Source organism: Ochotona curzoniae, unplaced genomic scaffold (assembly GCF_017591425.1).
Source record: "Ochotona curzoniae isolate NIBS_2020 unplaced genomic scaffold, NIBS_Ocur_1.0 contig_4514, whole genome shotgun sequence".
Taxonomy (NCBI): Eukaryota; Metazoa; Chordata; class Mammalia; order Lagomorpha; family Ochotonidae; genus Ochotona; species Ochotona curzoniae.
In genome coordinates this window covers 6,292,977-6,312,436 of record NW_024466312.1, presented here as the reverse complement: position 1 = coordinate 6,312,436, position 19,460 = coordinate 6,292,977, and the positions used below count along the sequence as shown (strand labels likewise).

General features: G+C 60.0%; 1 protein-coding gene across 3 annotated transcripts; it reads left to right on the top strand.

Annotated features, from left to right (window-relative positions):
* The first annotated feature begins 166 nt into the window (after window positions 1–166).
* On the top strand, window positions 167–18,601 carry OBSL1 (obscurin like cytoskeletal adaptor 1). 3 transcript variants are annotated; one of them, XM_040986432.1, is made up of 20 exons: window positions 167–1,488; window positions 3,278–3,547; window positions 3,636–3,887; window positions 4,007–4,309; window positions 4,441–4,737; window positions 6,058–6,330; window positions 7,428–7,700; window positions 8,345–8,617; window positions 11,885–12,157; window positions 12,339–12,614; window positions 12,712–12,999; window positions 13,152–13,427; window positions 13,984–14,253; window positions 14,438–14,710; window positions 15,582–15,848; window positions 16,705–16,817; window positions 17,283–17,439; window positions 17,559–17,720; window positions 17,986–18,090; window positions 18,327–18,601. In XM_040986432.1, the coding sequence occupies exons 1-20, from the start codon at window positions 477–479 to the stop codon at window positions 18,599–18,601; spliced, it is 5,688 nt and encodes a 1,895-aa protein (XP_040842366.1). In that variant the 5' UTR covers window positions 167–476. The 3 variants fall into 3 exon arrangements, with proteins under 3 accessions (XP_040842366.1, XP_040842368.1, XP_040842367.1); XM_040986433.1 differs by lacking the exon at window positions 13,152–13,427 and having other exon boundaries at window positions 477–1,488; XM_040986434.1 differs by lacking the exons at window positions 11,885–12,157; window positions 12,339–12,614; window positions 12,712–12,999; ... (7 more) ...; window positions 17,986–18,090; window positions 18,327–18,601 and adding an exon at window positions 8,961–9,240.
* The last annotated feature ends 859 nt before the right edge of the window (window positions 18,602–19,460 follow it).

Genomic DNA, 19,460 nt, shown 5'->3' with positions numbered 1-19,460 from the left:
CTCTTGTCCTCCAGCTGTGTCATCAGAGAATATTTTTGGGATTGGCAGCTGCAGGCGCCTCTACCACTCAGGGCCAGAGTCTAGCAGGCGGGCAGCTGGGGACCTGGCGGCTGGAGGGGGAGGGAGGAGGGGAAAGACGCCCAGGCTGTGGGAGGGGGCTGGGAAGAGAGCAGGAAGCCAGGCCGCGCAGGCCGGGCAGGCTGCGGGGCCCCTCGCTGGAAAGGCAAACAGGAAGGACTGCCCCCTGAGCTCCCGGCTCTGGCTAGGGAATCGCCGCCGCTTGCCGCCGCCGCCGAGCTGTAGCTGCGGGCCCAAGGGTAAGCAGGCAAGCAGGCGCGGGCGGCCGGGGCAGAGTTGGGAGGGTCCCCGCTCCCGGGGCCCATCCAGCGCTGCCTCCGGGCTCCCGGCCTCGGAGCGTCCTCCGCCCGGTCCTCCTCCCCCGCCGCAGCCACTGCGGGCAGCTTGCAACCGCCACGATGAAGGCGGGCTCGGGAGATCAGGGGAGCCCTCCATGCTTCCTGCGCTTCCCGCGGCCCGTGCGGGTGGTAAGCGGTGCTGAGGCCGAACTCAAGTGCGTGGTCCTGGGCGAGCCGCCCCCCACTGTGGTCTGGGAGAAAGGCGGCCAGCAGCTAGTGGCCTCGGAGCGCCTGAGCTTCCCGGTGGACGGCGCCGAGCACGGCCTGCTGCTGAGCAGCGCGCTCCCCACCGACGCGGGGGTCTACGTGTGCCGCGCCCGCAATGCGGCCGGCGAGGCCTACGCCGCGGCCGCCGTTACCGTGCTGGAACCGCCGGCCCCCGAGCCAGAGCCCCCGGTGGCCGAGCACCCGCTGCCGCCGCCCGGGACCGGGGAGGGCGCCCCTGTGTTCCTGACGGGGCCCCGATCGCAGTGGGTGCTGCGGGGGGCGGAGGTAGTGCTAACGTGCCAGGTGGGGGGCCTCCCCGAGCCCACGCTGTACTGGGAGAAGGACGGGATGGCCCTGGACGAAGTGTGGGACAGCAGCCACTTCGTGCTGGAGCGGGGCTGCGCCGAGGGGTCTCCGGGCGCCAGCCTGGAGCTGCGCATCCTCGCGGCGCGGCTGCCCGACTCGGGCGTCTACGTGTGCCACGCCCGCAACGCGCACGGCCACGCGCAGGCCGGCGCGCTGCTCCAGGTGCACCAGCCACCGGAGAGCCCGCCCGAGGACCCCGACGAGGCGCCCGCGCCTGTGGTAGAGCCGCTCAAGTGCGCGCCCAAGACCTTCTGGGTGAACGAAGGCAAACACGCCAAGTTCCGATGCTACGTGATGGGCAAGCCCGAGCCCGAGATCGAATGGCACTGGGAGGGCCGCCCGCTGCTCCCCGACCGCCGGCGCCTCATGTACCGCGATCGCGACGGTGGCTTTGTGCTCAAGGTGCTCTACTGCCAGGCCAAGGACCGCGGCCTCTACGTGTGCGCGGCGCGTAACTCGGCGGGCCAGACGCTCAGCGCCGTGCAGCTGCACGTCAAAGGTAGCGCCTGGCCTGGCGTCGCGGGTGGGATTGGGGATGAGGGTGGAGTGGGGGGCCGTCCCAGTGCCTCGAGCGCCTCCAGGAGGCCTTGGCCACTCCGGCACCCTCGGTGACCCGCGCCTCCCAGCGGGTTGGGGGAGGGGCTCCGCAGCAGCACTGCCCCCACCCCCCCACACACACACCTTCACGCTCCAAGGCCTTGGATTTGGTAGGACTGCGGGGCACTGGGGAATTCTTGGAAATTTCTCAAGTGATTCCGAGGTAGATGGTGAACATCACGAGAGAGAGGTTGAGTGCCCGACCATGCTTGTTCAGTGGTGGGCCGCCTCTGGGGTGTGTTTATTCCTTACCCAACTGAACTCGCTTCGCGCGCCCCGACATAGACAGATGAAAGGAACGTTTCCTGAGTGAGGCCACCTCTCCACCTCTAGGCCCTGCACGTATGATGCCACTGGACCACCCAAGGGGGCTGTGGGGCTGAACACACACATTGCAAGTGGAGACGGCTTTCTTAGCAGATCCAGTGTCCGGGCCCTGGTGGGGGGAACAACTCCTTCACAGGGAAAGTAAAGGCCGGGGTAGAAGGGAGAACGGACAGCAACTGGGGACTTTGCTTTTGTGAAACCATGCCCTGTGTTTGAAAGAGGCAGGGGAAGGCTGCACAATTGATGCTGCTAAGGCTAGTCGCCAGTGATAGAGAATAAATGCTGAAGTTACCCACCAGCAGAAGACACAGAGGCGAACAAAAGGCATACCAGGTCACCCTGCAAGTTGCCACTCTCCTTCGTGGCATTTCATAGCATCTTGGGGGATGACTGCCTTGCTGGGGTTTATCTCAGCTTGCTTTTCTTTCTTTTTTCTGATTTATTCATTTTTATTTTAGAGGCAGATTTACAGAGGGAAAGAGATAGAGATCTTCCATCTGCTGGTTCACTCCCCAAATGGCCGCAAGAACCAGAGCTGAGCCAATCAGGAGCCAGGAGTCTCCTCTGGGTCTCCCACGTGGGTGCAGGAGCCTGAGGACAATCCTCTGCCACTTTCCCATGCCATGGGCAAGGGAGCTGGACGGAAAATGGAGCAGCTGGGACACCAACCAGAGCCCATATAGGACAACGGTGCTGAAGGTGGAAGATTAGCAGGCTGGACCACTGCGCTGGCCCCCTACCCCAGCTTTCTCACTCAGAGGAAGTTCTGTAGACTAGCCTGGAAGCCAGTCTAGTCTATCCACTACTCCCCCCTACCTCCAGGCTACAGCGGCAGTCTCGCTGGCACACGACTGGCTGGGCTGATGTTGAGCCCCAAGTCCATCTGAAAGACAAGAGGAACTTCTGGAGGCTGCACACCAAAACTGGCTTCTCCATCAATTACCCCTGTGGCCATTGTTAGCACTGCATGTTTTTGACACACAATTGTGGGAATGATGAAAATATTTTAAAAAGAAAGTTGAGCCCAGAGCCTGACAGGATTTGCAAGGTGCCTCCTTCCAGGGGAGGGGGTGCTACCGGAAACAGAGTTTGAAAATCACTGGTCTCCTCTCTAGGCCCCTCCTCCCTCCCTCTCCTCATCTTACAAGCAAGGAAGCTGAGACATGGGCACATAAGCTCAGGGCAATGGCAGGGTCAGGTGAGAATTCACGGCCCTATGACTTGCCTGTGGGTGGTTCGGCTAGAAATCCGCAGTGCCTGCTAGCTATGGGCCAAGAGCATACAGCCCAGGCTAAGGCTCCAGTCTTAAGTCTTCCCGGTTGGGTCCTCTCTCCCAGCGGTCTCCGTGTCTTCTTTGTTGGCAGAGCCTCGCCTCCGCTTCACGAGGCCCCTGCAGGACGTGGAGGGCCGGGAACATGGCATCGCTGTGCTGGAGTGTAAAGTGCCCAACTCCCGCATCCCCACGGCCTGGTTCCGGGAGGACCAGCGGCTGCTGCCCTGCCGCAAGTACGAGCAAATCGAGGAGGGCCCCGTCCGCCGCCTCATCATCCACAGGCTGAAGGCGGACGACGACGGCGTGTACCTGTGCGAGATGCGAGGCCGTGTGCGCACTGTCGCCAACGTCACGGTCAAAGGTCAGCTGGCCTGCAGTGGCTGCGGGAGGAGGCAGAGGCCAGCAGTTGCCCCCGAGCCCAAGTTGATGGATCTCCGTCTGCATCCCAGGCCCCATTCTCAAGCGGCTGCCCCGGAAACTTGACGTCCTGGAGGGCGAGAACGCCGTGCTGCTGGTGGAGACGAGAGAAGCCGCGGTAGAGGGGCGCTGGAGCCGTGATGGGGAGGAGCTACCAGCCACCTGCCAGAGCAGCTGTGGCCACATGCACGCCCTGGTCCTTCCCGGGGTCACCCGGGAGGATGCTGGTGAAGTCACCTTTAGTCTGGGCAACTCACGCACCACCACTCTGCTCAGAGTCAAATGTGAGAGGAGAAGGGGCGGGCAAGGCAGGAGGGTGACCAGATACCCCAAATGAGCAGGGAGAGCCAAGTGGTAGACAGGCTGGGCAAAGCTCACCTGGGAAATCCTGCCTGTGTCTTAGGCGTCAAGCACAGCCCTCCAGGACCCCCTGTCTTGGCTGAGATGTTCAAGGGCCACAAGAACACAGTCCTGCTGACCTGGAAGCCTCCAGAGCCAGCCCCAGAGACCCCCTTTATCTACCGGCTGGAGAGGCAGGAGGTGGGCTCCGAAGACTGGATCCAGTGCTTCAGCATCGAGAAGGCTGGAGCCGTGGAGGTGCCAGGGGATTGCGTGCCCTCAGAGGGCGACTACCGCTTTCGGGTCTGTACAGTCAGCGAACACGGCCGCAGTCCCCATGTTGTGTTCCACGGTTCTGCTCACCTCGGTGAGTCATACCTGCCCCACAGCAGCTGGCCCCTAGGCACATCCACCCCCTTTTGGCCCCTCCTTCTGTGTCTGTGCTGCCCTCAGAGTCTCCACTCTGGTTCTGATGGCTGCCCCGTGTCCCTGCCTCAGTGCCCACAGCTCGCCTGGTGGCAGGTCTGGAGGATGTGCAGGTATATGATGGGGAAGATGCCGTCTTCTCCTTGGACCTCTCCACCATCATCCAGGGCACCTGGTTCCTGAATGGGGAAGAGCTCAAGGCGGACGAGCCCGAGGGCCAGGTGGAGCCTGGAGCCCTGCGCTACCGAATAGAGCAGAAGGGCCTGCAGCACAGGCTCGTCCTGCGAGCCGTCACGCACCAGGACAGTGGCGCCCTGGTCGGCTTTAGCTGCCCGGGTGTGCAGGACTCGGCCGCCCTCACCATCCAAGGTGGGTGCCAGCAGGGACTGGGAAGGATGGAGATGTAGCCTGGGGCAGGTGGTGAGCTGTTCCTTCTTGCATCTGGCCCAGCAGAATGCAGAGCATCTCAGATGTGGTCAGTTTCAACCCCTATGCAATGTCCAAAGGCACTCCTTACTATCTTTGTCAGCCTCACGGGCCCAGTTGTCTGGAATGCTTTGGGCTTTATGGAATCTGTCATCTCATTTGCAAGAGAGACAGACTAACTTCCTGTCCTATTAGCTAATCGCTAATGCTGTCATCACTGCTTCCCACCTGCTGCTGTCCCAGTCACTGTAAGATGGATCTTTGGCTATCCCCATTTTTAAAAATAGATCTATTTATTTGAAAGGCAAAGAGACAGAGGGAGAGATATTCCAGCTCCTGGTTCCTTCCCCAAATGGCCACAATGCCAGGGCTGTGCCAAGTCAAAGACAGAATTCCAGAATTATTTCTGAGCCTCCCATGTGGGTGCTGGGGCCAAAGCCCTGTGCCATCCTCTGCTGCTTTCCCCATACACATTAGCAGGGAGCTGGGTTGCAAGTGGAAAAGCCAAAATTCAAACCAGCATCCATGTGAAATGCTGCCATTGTGGGTGGTAATTTTACCGGTTATGCCATAGCACCAGACCTGGAGTCTATTCCTGTTTTATAGATGGGGAAACTGAGGCACAAAGCTGTTAAGTGACTTGACCAGGGTTCACAAAGCTAATGAATGGTGGGTCTAGGTTAGGAACTCAGGCAGCCATCGCTTCTCGGCCTTTTGGCTAAGATTAAGTGTAGGAACTCAGGCAGCCAGAATCACATGATGCTATCCATAGAAACCAAGAGAGAGAGATGGAAATGAGCCATCCCCCACCAGGGTTCCTGGGGCGGGGGGGTTGACTATTTGCAGAGCATGCTGCTGGAGTCTGCTGTCTAATACCCTTGGAGTTTATAGGAGCAGTCAAGGACCAGCAACTCCCCCGCAATGGGACCTGGAGGTGGGGAGCAGACAGAGGACAGGCAAGGTGACAAATACCCAGCCACCACAGCAGCATTTCCATGTCAGAGTACTCGCTGTCATTGAAGTCATATGCAGGGCTGATTGTAGGAATACAGATCCCCGGGTTCCTATTCACATGGGTCTTGGAAATCTGTAGCCTTGATAGGCTTCCCTGGGAATTCTCATGCTCATGGAAACCATTGTTCAGAAAGGTGACTGGGAGGCCCAAACCTCCCAAACCAAGGTGCTGACTGCTGCCCTGGGCTTATTCGAGGCAGAGCACGCTGCCCCTGATGGTTCTGCATGTGTTTGCCTTTCCCCACACAGAGAGCCCCGTGCACATCCTGAGCCCCCAGGAGAAGGTATCATTGACCTTCATGACCTCGGAGCGGGTGGTGCTGACCTGTGAGCTCTCCAGGGCCGACTTCCCAGCAACCTGGTACAAGGAGGGGCAGAAGGTGGAGGAGAGTGAGGCGCTGCTGGTGAAGCTGGATGGGCGCAAGCACCGCCTGATCCTACCTGAGGCCAGAATCCAGGACAGCGGCGAGTTCGAGTGCAGAACGGAAGGGGTCTCTGCCTTCTTCAGCATCACTGTGCAAGGTCAGGAGCCCTGTTGGCTGGGGCTGCTCCAACTGGAAACGCCCATGGAGACCTTGCCCCTGGTCTGCCCTGGTTAGGGGCAGGGCAGACGGAGGCAAGGGGTGGTATGGTGGACATGGTTCCGATTGCTGGCACTGCTTAACCCTCTCAGGCACCAACATTCTCTGCACCCCTGCCCCTCTCCTCCTCTCTGCTGGGTTGGGTCAGGAAGTAAACATAATGAAGGCAGAAAGAGAGGGGGCTAGCATTCGTAGCGTAGCTGCTCTGTGCCAAGTACTAGGCCAGAGTCTTTAACAATATACTGCTGCATTTCCTCTCCACAAATAGCAAGTTCAAGGTTAAAAAATAACTGAGGTCCAAAGAGGTGTGGAGACATTCCCATGGTCCCACAAGCAACACACAATCTAGCTAGTGTGCACGCCTATGACTGACAGGGGTGGGCATCTCCCCAGTGATTAGACCACAGTTATCAGAAGGTTGGCGATGGTCTGACTGCTTCAGGAATGCACGGGGTTCCTACTGTAAAATGCATCTGCCCAGGCTCCCTAGAGTAGATCAGCTCTCCTGAGCATCTTCTCTCTTATAATATTGGCTTCAGAAGTAGCAGCCCAGGAACCACAGATTCTCCCTGACCCCAACCTGGCCCCTGTGCCTGCATGCACCTGGTAACCGAGAACTCTGCACCTGCAGGAGTGACTGTCCTATTGCCACCCATTGGGCCTTCCTCCATCTGCTGCCATTACGGGAGGGAGGGGTTCCTTGTAGAAGAAGCAACAAGCCTAGCTTGGGTGACTTGCAGCTGTAACCTCCCCGGCTTAGTGGTGGGTGCTGTTGCTGTGTGGCTCCCTCCCTCCATGTCCTCTCTGAGCCACCTGGGACCCCTGGGAGACCTGCAGAGCACACCCAAGGGCTTCAGGACCACCTGCCATGCCCTTGAGATCTCACGTCCCTGTCCTTGAGCTCCCACTCCATACTCAGCATGTCCTCTCAAGCAGACTTTTGTCTTCCAGCTACGCAGTCCCAGGTGGGACTCAGGTCTCCAGGGTGAGAAGGGGGTGCGCATATCTGTGACATCCGACTCTGCTCCCCTCCCTCAGACCCCCCAGTGCACTTCGTGGAGCCCCGGGAGCACGTGTTCGTCCATGCCATAACCTCTGAGTGTGTCGTGTTGAGCTGTGAGGTGGACCAGGAAGAGGCCCCGGTGCGCTGGTACAAGGATGGGCAGGAGGTGGAGGAGAGTGACTTTGTGCTGCTAGAGGTCGATGGTCCCCATCGCCGCCTGGTGCTGCCTGCCGCCCAGCCCCCAGACGGGGGCGAGTTCCAGTGTGTCGCCGGAGAGGAGCGGGTCTACTTCACAGTCACCATCACAGGTGGGGGGCTGGGCGGGCCACAGCGGGGCAGGAAAAGGGGGCGTGTGCCTCTGTGGGAGCAGCTGGCACTCTCTTGGCCTTCCCAGCCCTGGCCACCCTCCCCTGAGCTGATGGGACCCCCTGACCCTGCCCTGTGGTCAGGAAGCGAGCTATCACCAACACATGGGGCTCTGCTGCACATGTCATTGGGAAAACCCTGTCTTCTTAATTCTCCTGAGGAAAAGAAGGGAGTTCAGCAGGGGTGACAGGGCAAGGGCAGGCAGCCCGGGGCACTAGAGAGGTCAAAGACCTCAAAGAGGCTTGTGGGGCAGGAACCCCAGCTTCACATAGGGACCCAGCTGTCGCCCACTTTGGTTTTTGTCCCTTCTCTGAGGCAATCCGGAGAAGGAGAGGGTGCCACTGCAGCTCAGTCTCCCCAGCCCTGCTACACAGCACAAAGCTTTGTGTACTCAATGACTGTCTGCCTGGGACAGCTGTGTGCAGGGGGCTGGCTGAGCTACTGGAGGGCAGCTCCTTTTCAGCAGGTGGCCCACCTCCCAGGAGGTGGAGCAAGGGGTTTTGAACCAGAGAGGACAGCAGGGAGGAGGGGGGGGCCTGCCTCGGCTCCCCCTCCATGCCCAGTGGCAGCTGTCCCTGCCCTCCAGATGTTGCCTCGTGGATCGTGTACCCCAGCGGCAAGGTGTATGTGGCAGCTGTGCGCCTGGAGCGTGTGGTGCTGACCTGTGAGCTGTGCCGGCCCTGGGCTGAGGTGCGCTGGACCAAGGATGGCGAGCAGGTGGTGGAGAGCCCGGCGCTGCTCCTGCAGAAGGAGGACACGGTGCGCCGCCTAGTGCTGCCCTCTGTCCAGCTCGAGGACTCTGGCGAGTACCGCTGTGAGATCGAAGATGAGGCAGCCTCCTTCACGGTCACCGTCACAGGTGTGAGCCCACCCTGGCTCGTGGAGTCCCGATCCCTGGGTGTGTTGGAGGGTGGGGGAGGCAATGAAGGCTGAGGGTGCATGCACTAAAATCTGCCCAGGGTCCCAGTGGGGGCATGCAGGCTCCTCCCCAGTGCCCAATAGCACAGGAAGTGGGTGTATTCCACATGCCTGGTTCATTCCCCTGGACAAGGGACTGGAGTCCAGGTGAGTAATGCAGATGCGAATGCCTGTCCACAGAAAGCTGCCAGTTTATCCAGCAGGGCAGCCGTTAACCAGGGGTCGCAAACGCGCCATCTCTGGGGCCCCATGCAGTCCACAGATGTGTTTTGTTTGGCCCACAGAGTCTTACCAAAGTCAGGAAAGTGCAAATAGCAATCCGGAGTTAAACGTCCTCTTGAGAAAGCCGAAGACCCGGCGGCTCTGGTCCCGCTTTCCCCCGTGGCGAAGAACAGCTGGCACTGAGTAGCAGCTACCCCATAGCCTGGGGCCCACATTCCTCTGCCCTCTCCCCACCCCTTCACCCCCTTTTCCCCCAGATCTCTGCTAACCCATCCTACCTGACCCCACCAGGCATTGGAGTTTGCGACCCCTGTGTTAAACCAATAAACATTCAAATAAATGCTCAGTGACACCTCGTGATAAGTGCTGGGAGGGAAGACAGCTGGCAGAGAGCTGAGCTGAGCAGGAAAGTTAGGGAGGGCCCTGAGGGGATCCCCAGTTCCCACATGGGAACCAGCCCTGGGTTGCCTCCTGGGTATTCTGCTGCCCACGCAGTGCTGCCCGCCCCAGAGTACACGGCCCAGTGAGAGAGCCAGAGCAGCTGCAGGGTCTTAGCCCTGGGAGCCCAGCCCTAGGCAGCAGGTAGCACCTTCTTAGCCTAGAGAGCCCAGAGCTGGGGCAGCAGGTGGCACCTTCTTAGCCTAGAGAGCCCAGGGATGGGGCAGCAGATGGCACCTTCTTAGCCTAGAGAGCCCAAGGATGAGGCAGCAGGTGGCACCTTCCAAGCTGGCGCTGAAACTACAGAGATGAGGGCACAGGTGGAGGTGGGAGAGTATCCAAGGCGGGAACAGTGCAGGACAACTATGGAAAGAGACTTTGAGGTAATGGCTCACAGTATCAGTCCCAGTGTGAGGTATCGGGTGGGGGTGGAGGTCCTGGGGAGCAGGCAGCTCCAGGTGGCACAGAACCCAGATGGCTGCGCTGGTACAATTGTCCTGCTGCTGGCCCAGAGCCCTGTCACCCTCTTCCAGCCCAGGCTGAGTGGCTAGGGCCCCATACCCCAATGCTGTCCATACCCCCAGAGAATGCAGCCTGACACACGCAAGTCCACAGTGCCAAGGAGGCCCTCGGCACCTGTTCTATCCTGTACCAAGTCACCTTCACCTCTCCCGCAGCCCATCCCTCCCTAACCCTGGCGGACACAGTGCTCACATTCCAGCCCCCATTAGGGCTCCCCTCAAAACACAAGGCTGTTTGCAGGGAAGCTCAAGCAAACGCTGCCTCCACATTAGGTCACTGTGAATCAAAATGACACGGAGCCGAGGGCTCATGGCCAGGTGCCCCGTCCCTACACTTGCCCTCACCTCACCCCCAGGCAGCCACCCTCTATAAGGCTCCTGGCCTGCCTCAGTCCAACACAGTTGGACTGGCTCCTCCAAATCTTAGGGCAAGGCCATTTGTGGAGGTGGGTTGTCTGGGCTTCTGGCCCATGACTCTTGGATTATGTGGGTGCCCTGCCCCTACAAAGGCCCAGGGGGGATCTGCAGTTCACGAGCCCAGCCACAAGGGGGCAAAGCACTGAGAGAATGTAGGAGAACCAGGATCTAGGGTCTGTGGCAGGCATGGGTTCAGTACATTGGCCATTTCTCTTTTTATTTATTTATTTAGATTTATTTTTTAATTTATTTGGAAGGTAGAGTTACAGAAAGAAAAGGAGAGACAGAGAGAGGTTTTTTCCACCCTCTGGTTCATTCCGCAAATTGCTACAACAGCTGATGCTGGGCCATGCCAAAGCCAGCTCAGAACTTCTTCTCAATCTTCCACGTGAGTGCAGGAGCCTAAGCATTTGGGCCATCTTGTACCACTTTCACAGGCTGTTAGCAGGAAGCTAGGTTGAAAGTGGAATATCCTGGACTTGAACTGACGCCCGTATGGGATGAGGGCATTGCAGATGGAGGCTTAGTCTGGTACACCCCAGTGCCAGTTGGACATAGCCCCTTTCTATGGAAGAGTGGCCAGCACTTAGACATGAGCTCCCAGAATTGGCATCCAGTGCCCATGAGCCAGGAGTTGGAGGAGCGGTGGGGAGCGTTCCTAGAGCGCTACTGGCAGCACTCACAACACAGCTGCGGGACAGCATTGCTGAGTTCCTGCAAACTTCAGCTGGAAATGCTCTTGCAGAGTCCTCATCCCCACCCTGATTCCAGGGCTGCTTCCTCCTGCCTGGAGGAGGTGTGGCTAGCAGAGACCCTAGGCAAGCTGCCTATTCACTCTGGCCCCTGTTCCCTCGCCCAGCAAACAGGGCTGGAGCAGCAGCCACCTCCCAGGCCAATGTTCCACGTGCCTCTAACTCCAACTGCAAGCTGTGGACAAGGGAATTTCAGAAAATGTGGGGAAAATACAGATGATGCCACACGTGGAATGGCAGCATTGGCTCCTACAGCCCAAGGATAGGCACTCAGTGATTCTTCAGATGGCACCTGCCCTCCTGACCATCGAATGGGCCAGCCTTTGTGCACCTGAAGAAATGTGTCTTTGCATTGTTTTCCCATGAAGTTTTGCAGTACCATGTATAAGTGTTTGCTGTTAGAGACCACAGTCATGAAGTCCAAAAACTTTGCAAAGGTTTTTGGCATTGCTGGTCATCTCAGTATCACTGGTGCTTGCCAGCAGTAAAGCTATTCCTTGCTCTCTAATTCTCCAACTTGGGGTAACTTTCTAGGTCTGTAAGATACACATCTATCTTTTCACCCACTTATGGTGGATGTGATACAAACTGTGCTTCAGAAATGGGGTTGCAGTTGGTTATGGAGGATTACCCCATTGGGGGTGGAGGGAGAAATACGTCATTTCTGGTCTCTAAAGAATTACAAATTCTCCAACATTTCCAGCATCAAAGATTTCTGAAAACTGATTATTGCATATATTGCTACCTGTCATTCTTTTTGTTAGTACACTCAAACTATGGGGACTCCATGCTGCCCCATAACTTCAAAGAGACCGCATCTGTGACAGCCTGTGCTTGCCCCCCAACTCCCATCTGCAGAGCCGCCCGTGCGAATCCTACACCCCCGGGACGAGGTGGCCTTGATCGCCGTGAGCTTGGAGTGTGTGGTGCTCATGTGTGAGCTGTCACGGGAGGATGCCCCTGTGCGCTGGTACAAGGATGGCCTGGAGGTGGAGGAGAGCGAGGCACTGGTGCTGGAGAGCGATGGGCCCCACCGGCGCCTGGTGCTGCCCGCCGCCCAGCCAGAGGACGGGGGCGAGTTCGTGTGTGATGCGGGTGATGACTCAGCCTTCTTCACCGTTACTGTCACAGGTGGGTCATCTGCCAAGTGCATCCCACAGCCATGCACCTGCTGGGGAGTGGGTCATGATCACTAGGTGGACTGAACACCCAGCGATGCCCCCTAGATGATATGGTAGCCGACACCACTCCCCAGAGCTGTGCCTGCGGGCGAGCCCATGTGTCTCCCCTCCTTGTTTTGCCCACCCGCCAGCCCCACCAGAGAGGATTGTGCACCCCGCAGCCCGCTCCCTGGATCTGCAGTTTGGGGCTCCAGGCCGTGTGGAGCTGCGCTGTGAGGTGGCCCCAGCTGGATCCCAGGTGCGCTGGTACAAGGATGGGCTGGAGGTTGAGGCCTCGGACTCCCTGCAAATGGGTGCTGAAGGGCCCATCCGCACCCTGACCATGCACAATGCCCAGCCTGAGGATGCTGGGGAATATGTGTGTGAGACCCGGGATGAAGCCGTCATCTTCAATGTCAGCCTTGCTGGTGGGTGTGCTCCTGGGGGTGGGGATGAGCCAGTGGGGCGGGGCGTGGAGGTAGAGGCAAGCATGCATATCTGACCCCTGGCTCGCTCTCTCTGCAGAGCCCCCAGTGCAGTTCCTTGCCCCAGAGGCAGCCCCTGGCCCACTGCATGTGGTTCCTGGGGAGCCAGTGGTGCTGAGCTGTGAGCTCTCCCGGGCTGGCGCACCTGTGTCCTGGAGCCACAATGGGAAGCTGGTGCAGGAGGGTGAGGGCCTGGAGCTGCAAGCCGAGGGTCCCCGCCGTTCCCTCTGCATCCGTGCTGCAACCCTAGCCCATGCAGGTCTATATACCTGCCAGTGTGGGACACAGCCAGGAGCCCCCAGCCTCAGCTTCACTGTCCAGGTAACAGGTGAGTCCCAGAACTGCAGCCCTCAGCATGCTGCCACCTGCTAGCATTCTAGCCCACCTTATCCACCCCTTACCCTACCCTCCTCACACCCTCCCCTTCACAGAGCCTCTCCCTCCCCAGTGACCTCCAGCTCTAACCCCCCCCCCCCACAGAGCCCCCCGTGCGGGTGGTAGCCCCCGAGGCAGCCCAGACGAGGGTTCGAAGCAGCCCAGGTGGGGACCTAGAGCTGGTGGTGCACCTCTCCGGGCCTGGGGGCCCTGTGCGCTGGTACAAGGACGGGGAGCGCCTGGCGAGCCAGGGACGCCTGCAGCTGCAGCAGGCCGGGGCCAGGCAGGTGCTGCGGGTGCGGGGGGCACGGAGAGGGGATGCTGGGGAGTACCTATGCGACGCACCCCAGGACAGCCGCATCTTCCTCGTCCGTGTGGAAGGTAATGGTGCACCCCTCACTCTCTTTGAGCCTTGGAACCCCAAGGACCAGCCCTCCCCACTCCAACATTCACCCTGTCTTCTCCTTGCTGTCTCTGGCTCATATCCATGCATGCATGACTGTTTCTCCTCTGAGAGCTCATGACTCCTCTCTCCAGGAACCCCAAAACAGCAGGAGGCCCAGCCCAGCAGTTAAGAACAAGGGATTGTGGCTTCAGCCTACCCAGGTCCCAGTGGGGTTCATTGTCCCTGTATTGTGCAATGTTAGTGGAGCTGCAGCTCTGTAATGAGGAGACCGTGGTGACAATTCAGTGCCACCAACAGGGCAGCTGGTGACAGTCTTAGGGAATCAGAGAGGTAGGAGTCAGGAGGCTACTGAGAGGAATCGACTATAAGGAGTGGCAGTGAGTTGGGCAACTGGGCCTGTGGGACATCCCTGTGGCTGCCAACTTTGTAGAGGGGTGATGGGAATGAATGTGAAGCATGGGGTGGAGAGGAGAGAAGGGGCAGGGCCAGCCCCTAGCTCAGCAGCTGGTCTCACACCCAATCTCCTCCCAGATCCACCACCTGTGAAGCTGCTCTCTGAGCTGACGCCACTCACTGTCCATGAAGGCGACGATGCCACATTCCGCTGTGAAGTGTCCCCACCAGAGGCCAATGTCACCTGGCTACGCAACGGAACCCCTGTCACTCCGGGGCCGCAGCTGCAGGTGGCCCAGAACGGTTCAAGCCACACGCTGACTGTGCGAGGCTGCCGGCTCGAGGACGCGGGGACTGTGACGGCACGTGCAGGGGACACAGCCACAAGCGCCCGGCTCCATGTCCGAGGTTTGGTGCTATGGCGGGCAAAACAGTCCTGTTCACCCATTCCTCCACCCCCCCCCCCGCCGCAGCCCCCTGCAGCCTTGCCCTTCTGTCTGAGAAACCCCTGGGTGGGGGCCAGGTGAGCTCCAGGCCCTGCCCACGCTCCTCCCGGCTCCATGGCTCCCTTCATTCCCCCCTCCCCAACCAGAGACAGAGCTGCTGTTCCTGCGGCGGCTGCAGGACGTGCGGGCAGAGGAAGGCCAAGATGTGTGCCTCGAGGTGGAGACCGGCCGAGTGGGTGCAGCAGGGGCCGTGCGCTGGGTGCGAGGCGGGGAGCCTCTACCGCTCAACCCTCGCCTTTCCATGGCCCAGGATGGCCTCATCCACCGCCTCTTCATCCATGGCGTCGTGCTGGCTGACCAGGGCACCTATGGCTGTGAGAGCCACCACGATCGCACCCTGGCCAGGCTCAGTGTGAGGCGTGAGTGCCCCATCCTCTCCTAGCCTGCAGCTTGCCCCTCCTGGCTGACCCCAGCCCCTGCAACACCCCCTCTTCCCAACACCAGCACCAAAGTGCCCCTGGCCACTGAGTGAAGTCAGCCCTGGCCATTCCCAGTCCGTGGCTGGAATCCCAAAGCAGATTGCCCAAAGCAAAAATGTGTCTTTTTTCTAGTGTTTTCTACTTAGACGTCCATGTGGCCTTTGCATTTCTGTTTCCTATTTCCAAGACAGCTTTGCTATAAACATAAATACGCTACTGCAGAAAAAAAAAACTACCACTTTGTTCATGCTTCAGTCATGCCTGCTCAAGAAGCAGGGTGGGAGGGTATGTAAGCCAGCAAAGAGCACCCTTCACCCGAACCTGCTCAACCCGGAGCCCTCATAGCTGTATGACCTCAAGCCAGCTCCAAAACCTCTCTGACCCACAGCTTTTTTATGATGGGGCTGCGTCATCTCAAGGCTCCTTAGCTGAGACACAGACTTTGGTGGACAGCTGGATCTCATTTATTGAAGGCCACTGGTCACCACAGTCAAATCCCATCTCAGTGCTGATCTCCTGCCTTGCACAGCTGAGGAAACCTGGGCCCAGAGAGCTTGAGAAGTTTGCCAAAGGTCACACAGCACACGAGCTATGCAATGGAACTGGGTTCCCACCCCAGGCTCCTGACCCCGATTTCTGTGCTCCTCCCCCGTTAGACTCCTCCCACCAAGTCTGGCTGGACCACCTGCCTTCTTCCTGCACCCTGGGTCTCAACTTGTGATCAGAGGTGGTGCAGGCAGGGAGACAATGTCCCCGCTCTGCACGCCTGCCCAGAGCCCAAGCCCTCCTCTTCCTCTCTTCCCATTCTCAGCGAAGCAGCTGAGGGCTCTGAGGCCCCTGCAGGATGTGACCGTCAGCGAGGGGGACAGTGCCACCTTCCAACTGGAGCTGTCCCAGGAGGGTGTGACAGGGGAGTGGGCCCGCGGCGGAGTCCGCCTGCAGCCAGGACCTAAGTGCCACATCCACACCGAAGGCCACACGCACCGCCTCGTGCTCAGTGGTCTGGGCGTGGCGGACTCAGGCTGTGTCTCCTTCACGGCGGATGCCCTGCGCTGTGCCGCCAGGCTGACTGTGAGAGGTGCGGCCCCTCTGGGTCCTGCCACCTGCCTGCTCACCTGTGTGGCTCTACTGACTGTCTGGGTGTGATGACTGACTGCACAACCTGTGTGACCCCCACTCACCGTGCCTGTCCCTGCGTGGCCCTCACTGACTATCCCCCTGCCTTCTGCCAGAGTGTGACTGCCCTGAGCCCATGGCCATCCTGTGTGATCCCAGTTACTACCAGGCTTGAGTGTGACCCCCTCTGACCCCACCAGCCCCAGGCTCTGCTCCACCATGAGCATGTCTGCCAGTATGTGGTCCCTGTTATCTGCTGACCTGCACATGCTCCTCTGGCCATTCCGTGTCCTCCCCCCTGCTGTCCACTGACACTGCCTCTCTTGGGGTGACCTCATTAGCAGTTCTGCTGGAGTGGCCCCTAGTTTGGCTGCCAAGCCCAGTGTGTTATACACTGCTTGTACCTGCTTTATGAGACCCTACTGCTCCTCCGATCCCATTGTGTCTCCCCCAAGCCAGGGCCTCCCACTGCCCTCTGCAACTGAGCCTTGCCCTCCTCCACTGGCCATGCCTGCCTATAAGCAACTCCCTCAGTATTCCTGCCTCGGTTCCCTCCACTCTCTTCCAGGCCCCACCATGTCCCCTACTGACCCTTCCAGTGCTGCCCTGTAACCCTGTGGCGTGCCCTACAGATCTCGCATACTGCCCATACTCTGGTAGCTCCCCTCCCCCGCCCCCCCACTAATCACCTTGTCTCAATATGTCCACCACTTAGCCATTATGCCAAAGTGCCTTGTTTGTCCCTGCAAGCTGGGTCTCCATTCCAAGCTTGCCCCTGTTTCCTTGGCATGGCCCTCCCTCTCCCACCCCTCCTCCAGAGACCCCAGTGACCTTTGTGCGGGGGCCACAGGATCTAGAGGTGACAGACGGTGACACAGCTACGTTGGAGTGTGAGCTCTCCCAGGCCTTGGCTGATGTGACTTGGGAGAAGGTCAGTGCCCAGTCCCAGGCCCCGCCTCAGCCCAGAGCACTCTGACCGAATACCCACCACCCTCACAAGGCCCCTAACAGAAACAGCCAGTACCGCTCCTGTGCCTAGCGCTGTTAGCACTGCAACGGTGGGACCAGCAGGCCCTGAGGGTCGCAGCTGCTTGCCCAGGGGCAGACAAAAGCAGGATAGTGTCCATGTTTAAATCCAGAATCTGGGCTCACCTGTCCTGTGATCAAATCAGCGCCCGCTTCTGTACTTCTGGGGGCCCCCCTCCCCACCCCGCGCTCTTCCCGGACCCCAACATCTCCAAAGGAGCCCTGGCGTGTGCCCCCGCTCTGCATTGGGAACAACCAGATTCACGCCATTAAACACAGGGCATCCCTAGCCGTGCCTCGAGAGTGCTTGGCGTCCATCTACAGGGTGGAGGCCCCAGCGCCCCGCTAAGCCTCGCCCCCCGCCCCCCAGGACGGGCGCGTGCTCTCTGCCAGCCCGAGACTCCGGTTCCAGGCTCTGGGCCCGCGCCGCCTTCTACAGCTGCGGCGCTGCAGCCCTTCGGACGCTGGCACCTACAGCTGCGTGGTGGGGACGGCTCGCACCGGGCCCGCACGCCTGACCGTGCGCGGTGGGTATGGGGCGAGGGGAGGACTGTGCACTTGCTTCGGGCACCGGGTGTCTGGGCAGGGAGGAAGGGTGTGGCCTGGCCCCTCTTGCCCCGCTTCACGACCCGGGCTCCACCCCCAGAGCGTCAGGTGTCGGTGCTCTCCGAGCTCCAGGCGGTGCGTGCCCGCGAAGGTGATGGCGCCACATTTGAGTGCACAGTATCGGAGGCCGAGACTGTGGGGAGCTGGGAGCTGGGTGGCCGTCCGCTGAAGCCCGGAGATCGCGTCCGCATCCGACAGGAAGGTCTGGCTTCTCATCTAGTCTTCTCCGGCGCCTAGCCCCCGATCCGAAACCGCCCCATTCGGATAAGCCCCGCCTCCTAGCGCCAAGGGGTCCCGCCCCCCCGCACCGGGTCCCGGACCGCGCGTCCCTGCCCTCGGCATCCCCGGTCTTCCCGCTCCAGTGCGGACTGGCCGCGGACGGCCACAGTCACCCACCCTCACCCGTGGAGCCTGGAGCCTGCCCCAGCAAGCAACTCCGCCTTTTGAACATCCCCCTTCGCCCGCAGGCAAGAAACACATTCTGGTGCTGAGCCAACTGCGCACAGAGGATGCCGGCGAAGTCCGTTTCCAGGCGGGACCCGCCCAGTCCTTGACTCAGCTGGAGGTGGAGGGTGAGCAGTGGGAGTGGGAGCGACCGGGAAGGGATGCTGTCCGCTGTTCTGAGACCCGACAGCTGCCTAGCTGTCCTCCCGGCACTGTCCTGGGGCGAGTCAGAGAGCGCCACGTACCCCGGGAGGAGGAGCTTTTGGGGTGCGGGGCACAGAGCGCTGGGGTCAGGCAGGGGAGGGACATATCTTGCTGAGGGGGTGGGCGTGTGTCTCTGAACTTGCTCCGCCCCGCCCCCCAGCTTTGCCTCTTCAGATGTGCCGCAGGCCGCCACGCGAGAAGACGGTTCTGGTGGGCCGCCGGGCGGTGCTGGAGGTGACTGTGTCTCGCAGCGGAGCCCACGTGTGCTGGTTGCGGGAGGGAGCCGAGCTGTGCCCGGGAGACAAGTACGAGATGCGCAGCCACGGCTCCACCCACGGCCTGGTCATCCGCAACGTACAACCCGAGGACCAGGGCACCTACTGCTGCCAGGCTGGCCAGGAAAGCGCGCACACGCTGCTGCTGGTGGAGGGGTGAGTGACACTCTGGGCCTGGAGGTCAGAGGGGCTGCCAGGCCTACACACACCTGTACAGAAGGTTGTGTAGGACTTGGGGTGGCAGGTGGTTCTGGGATGTGTTGGAGTTGAAGGATGGGGTATGACGTGGAGGGTGCCCTGAGTTTGCTGCCCTCGCCTTTTCTGTCCTGGATGAACATCCTGTTTCTGCCAGTTCTCCTTCCCACCTACCCACCACCATTAGCACCTGCCCCTTATCCCCTCAGCGTCATGCCCAGTTACCTTCTGCCCCTCTCAGCAAGTCCAACATCAGCCTAGGCAGACGCTGCTGGGCCAGTCCAGTTCACTATCACCTACCCCCACCTGTTCTGCTGCAAACCTTTTCATTTGATTCAGGGGTGGCCCAGGCAGCTTGGGCAAATGCCTGGGGCCCAGCTCTTTCTGCTTGGCTTCCTGGGCTCTGCGGGGGGGTGGGGGGGCAGAGGGAGGCAGCACAAGGGAGACAGGTGGTGCTTGCTCTCTCCCAAGCCCCACATGGCTCCATTCCTCTGCAGGTAATTAGGAGGACGGACACCAAGGCCAGGCAGGTGCCCTTGGACAGCTCGCAAGGCGTGTGCCCTCCCTCGGGGACCCTCAGAGGCAGTGGGGTAGAAGGGCTACACAGGGAAACCAGAGGTGTGCAGTAAACAATAAAGTGCTGTATCTGCTTGCCCTGCCTCTCTGTGTAGTATGCAAAATCAGACTTTGCCGAGTGCCACAGGATGGGTGCTGAGTGACCCGGGGATTAGAGGGCTGCACTCCACACAAGTGCCAGTCACTGGAGACCATCACTCCTGGCAGAGGCCACGCAGTTTGGCACGTTTATAAAAGATGTCAGAGAG

Bases quoted from the DNA above. Each gene is read 5' to 3' on its own strand.
- OBSL1 (XM_040986432.1), top strand. From the start codon at position 477: ATGAAGGCGGGCTCGGGAGATCAGGGGAGCCCTCCATGCTTCCTGCGC. The intron at 1,489-3,277 runs GTAGCGCCTGGC...CTTTGTTGGCAG, and splicing joins CGTGCAGCTGCACGTCAAAG to AGCCTCGCCTCCGCTTCACG. The intron at 15,849-16,704 runs GTGCGGCCCCTC...CCCCTCCTCCAG, and splicing joins CGCCAGGCTGACTGTGAGAG to AGACCCCAGTGACCTTTGTG.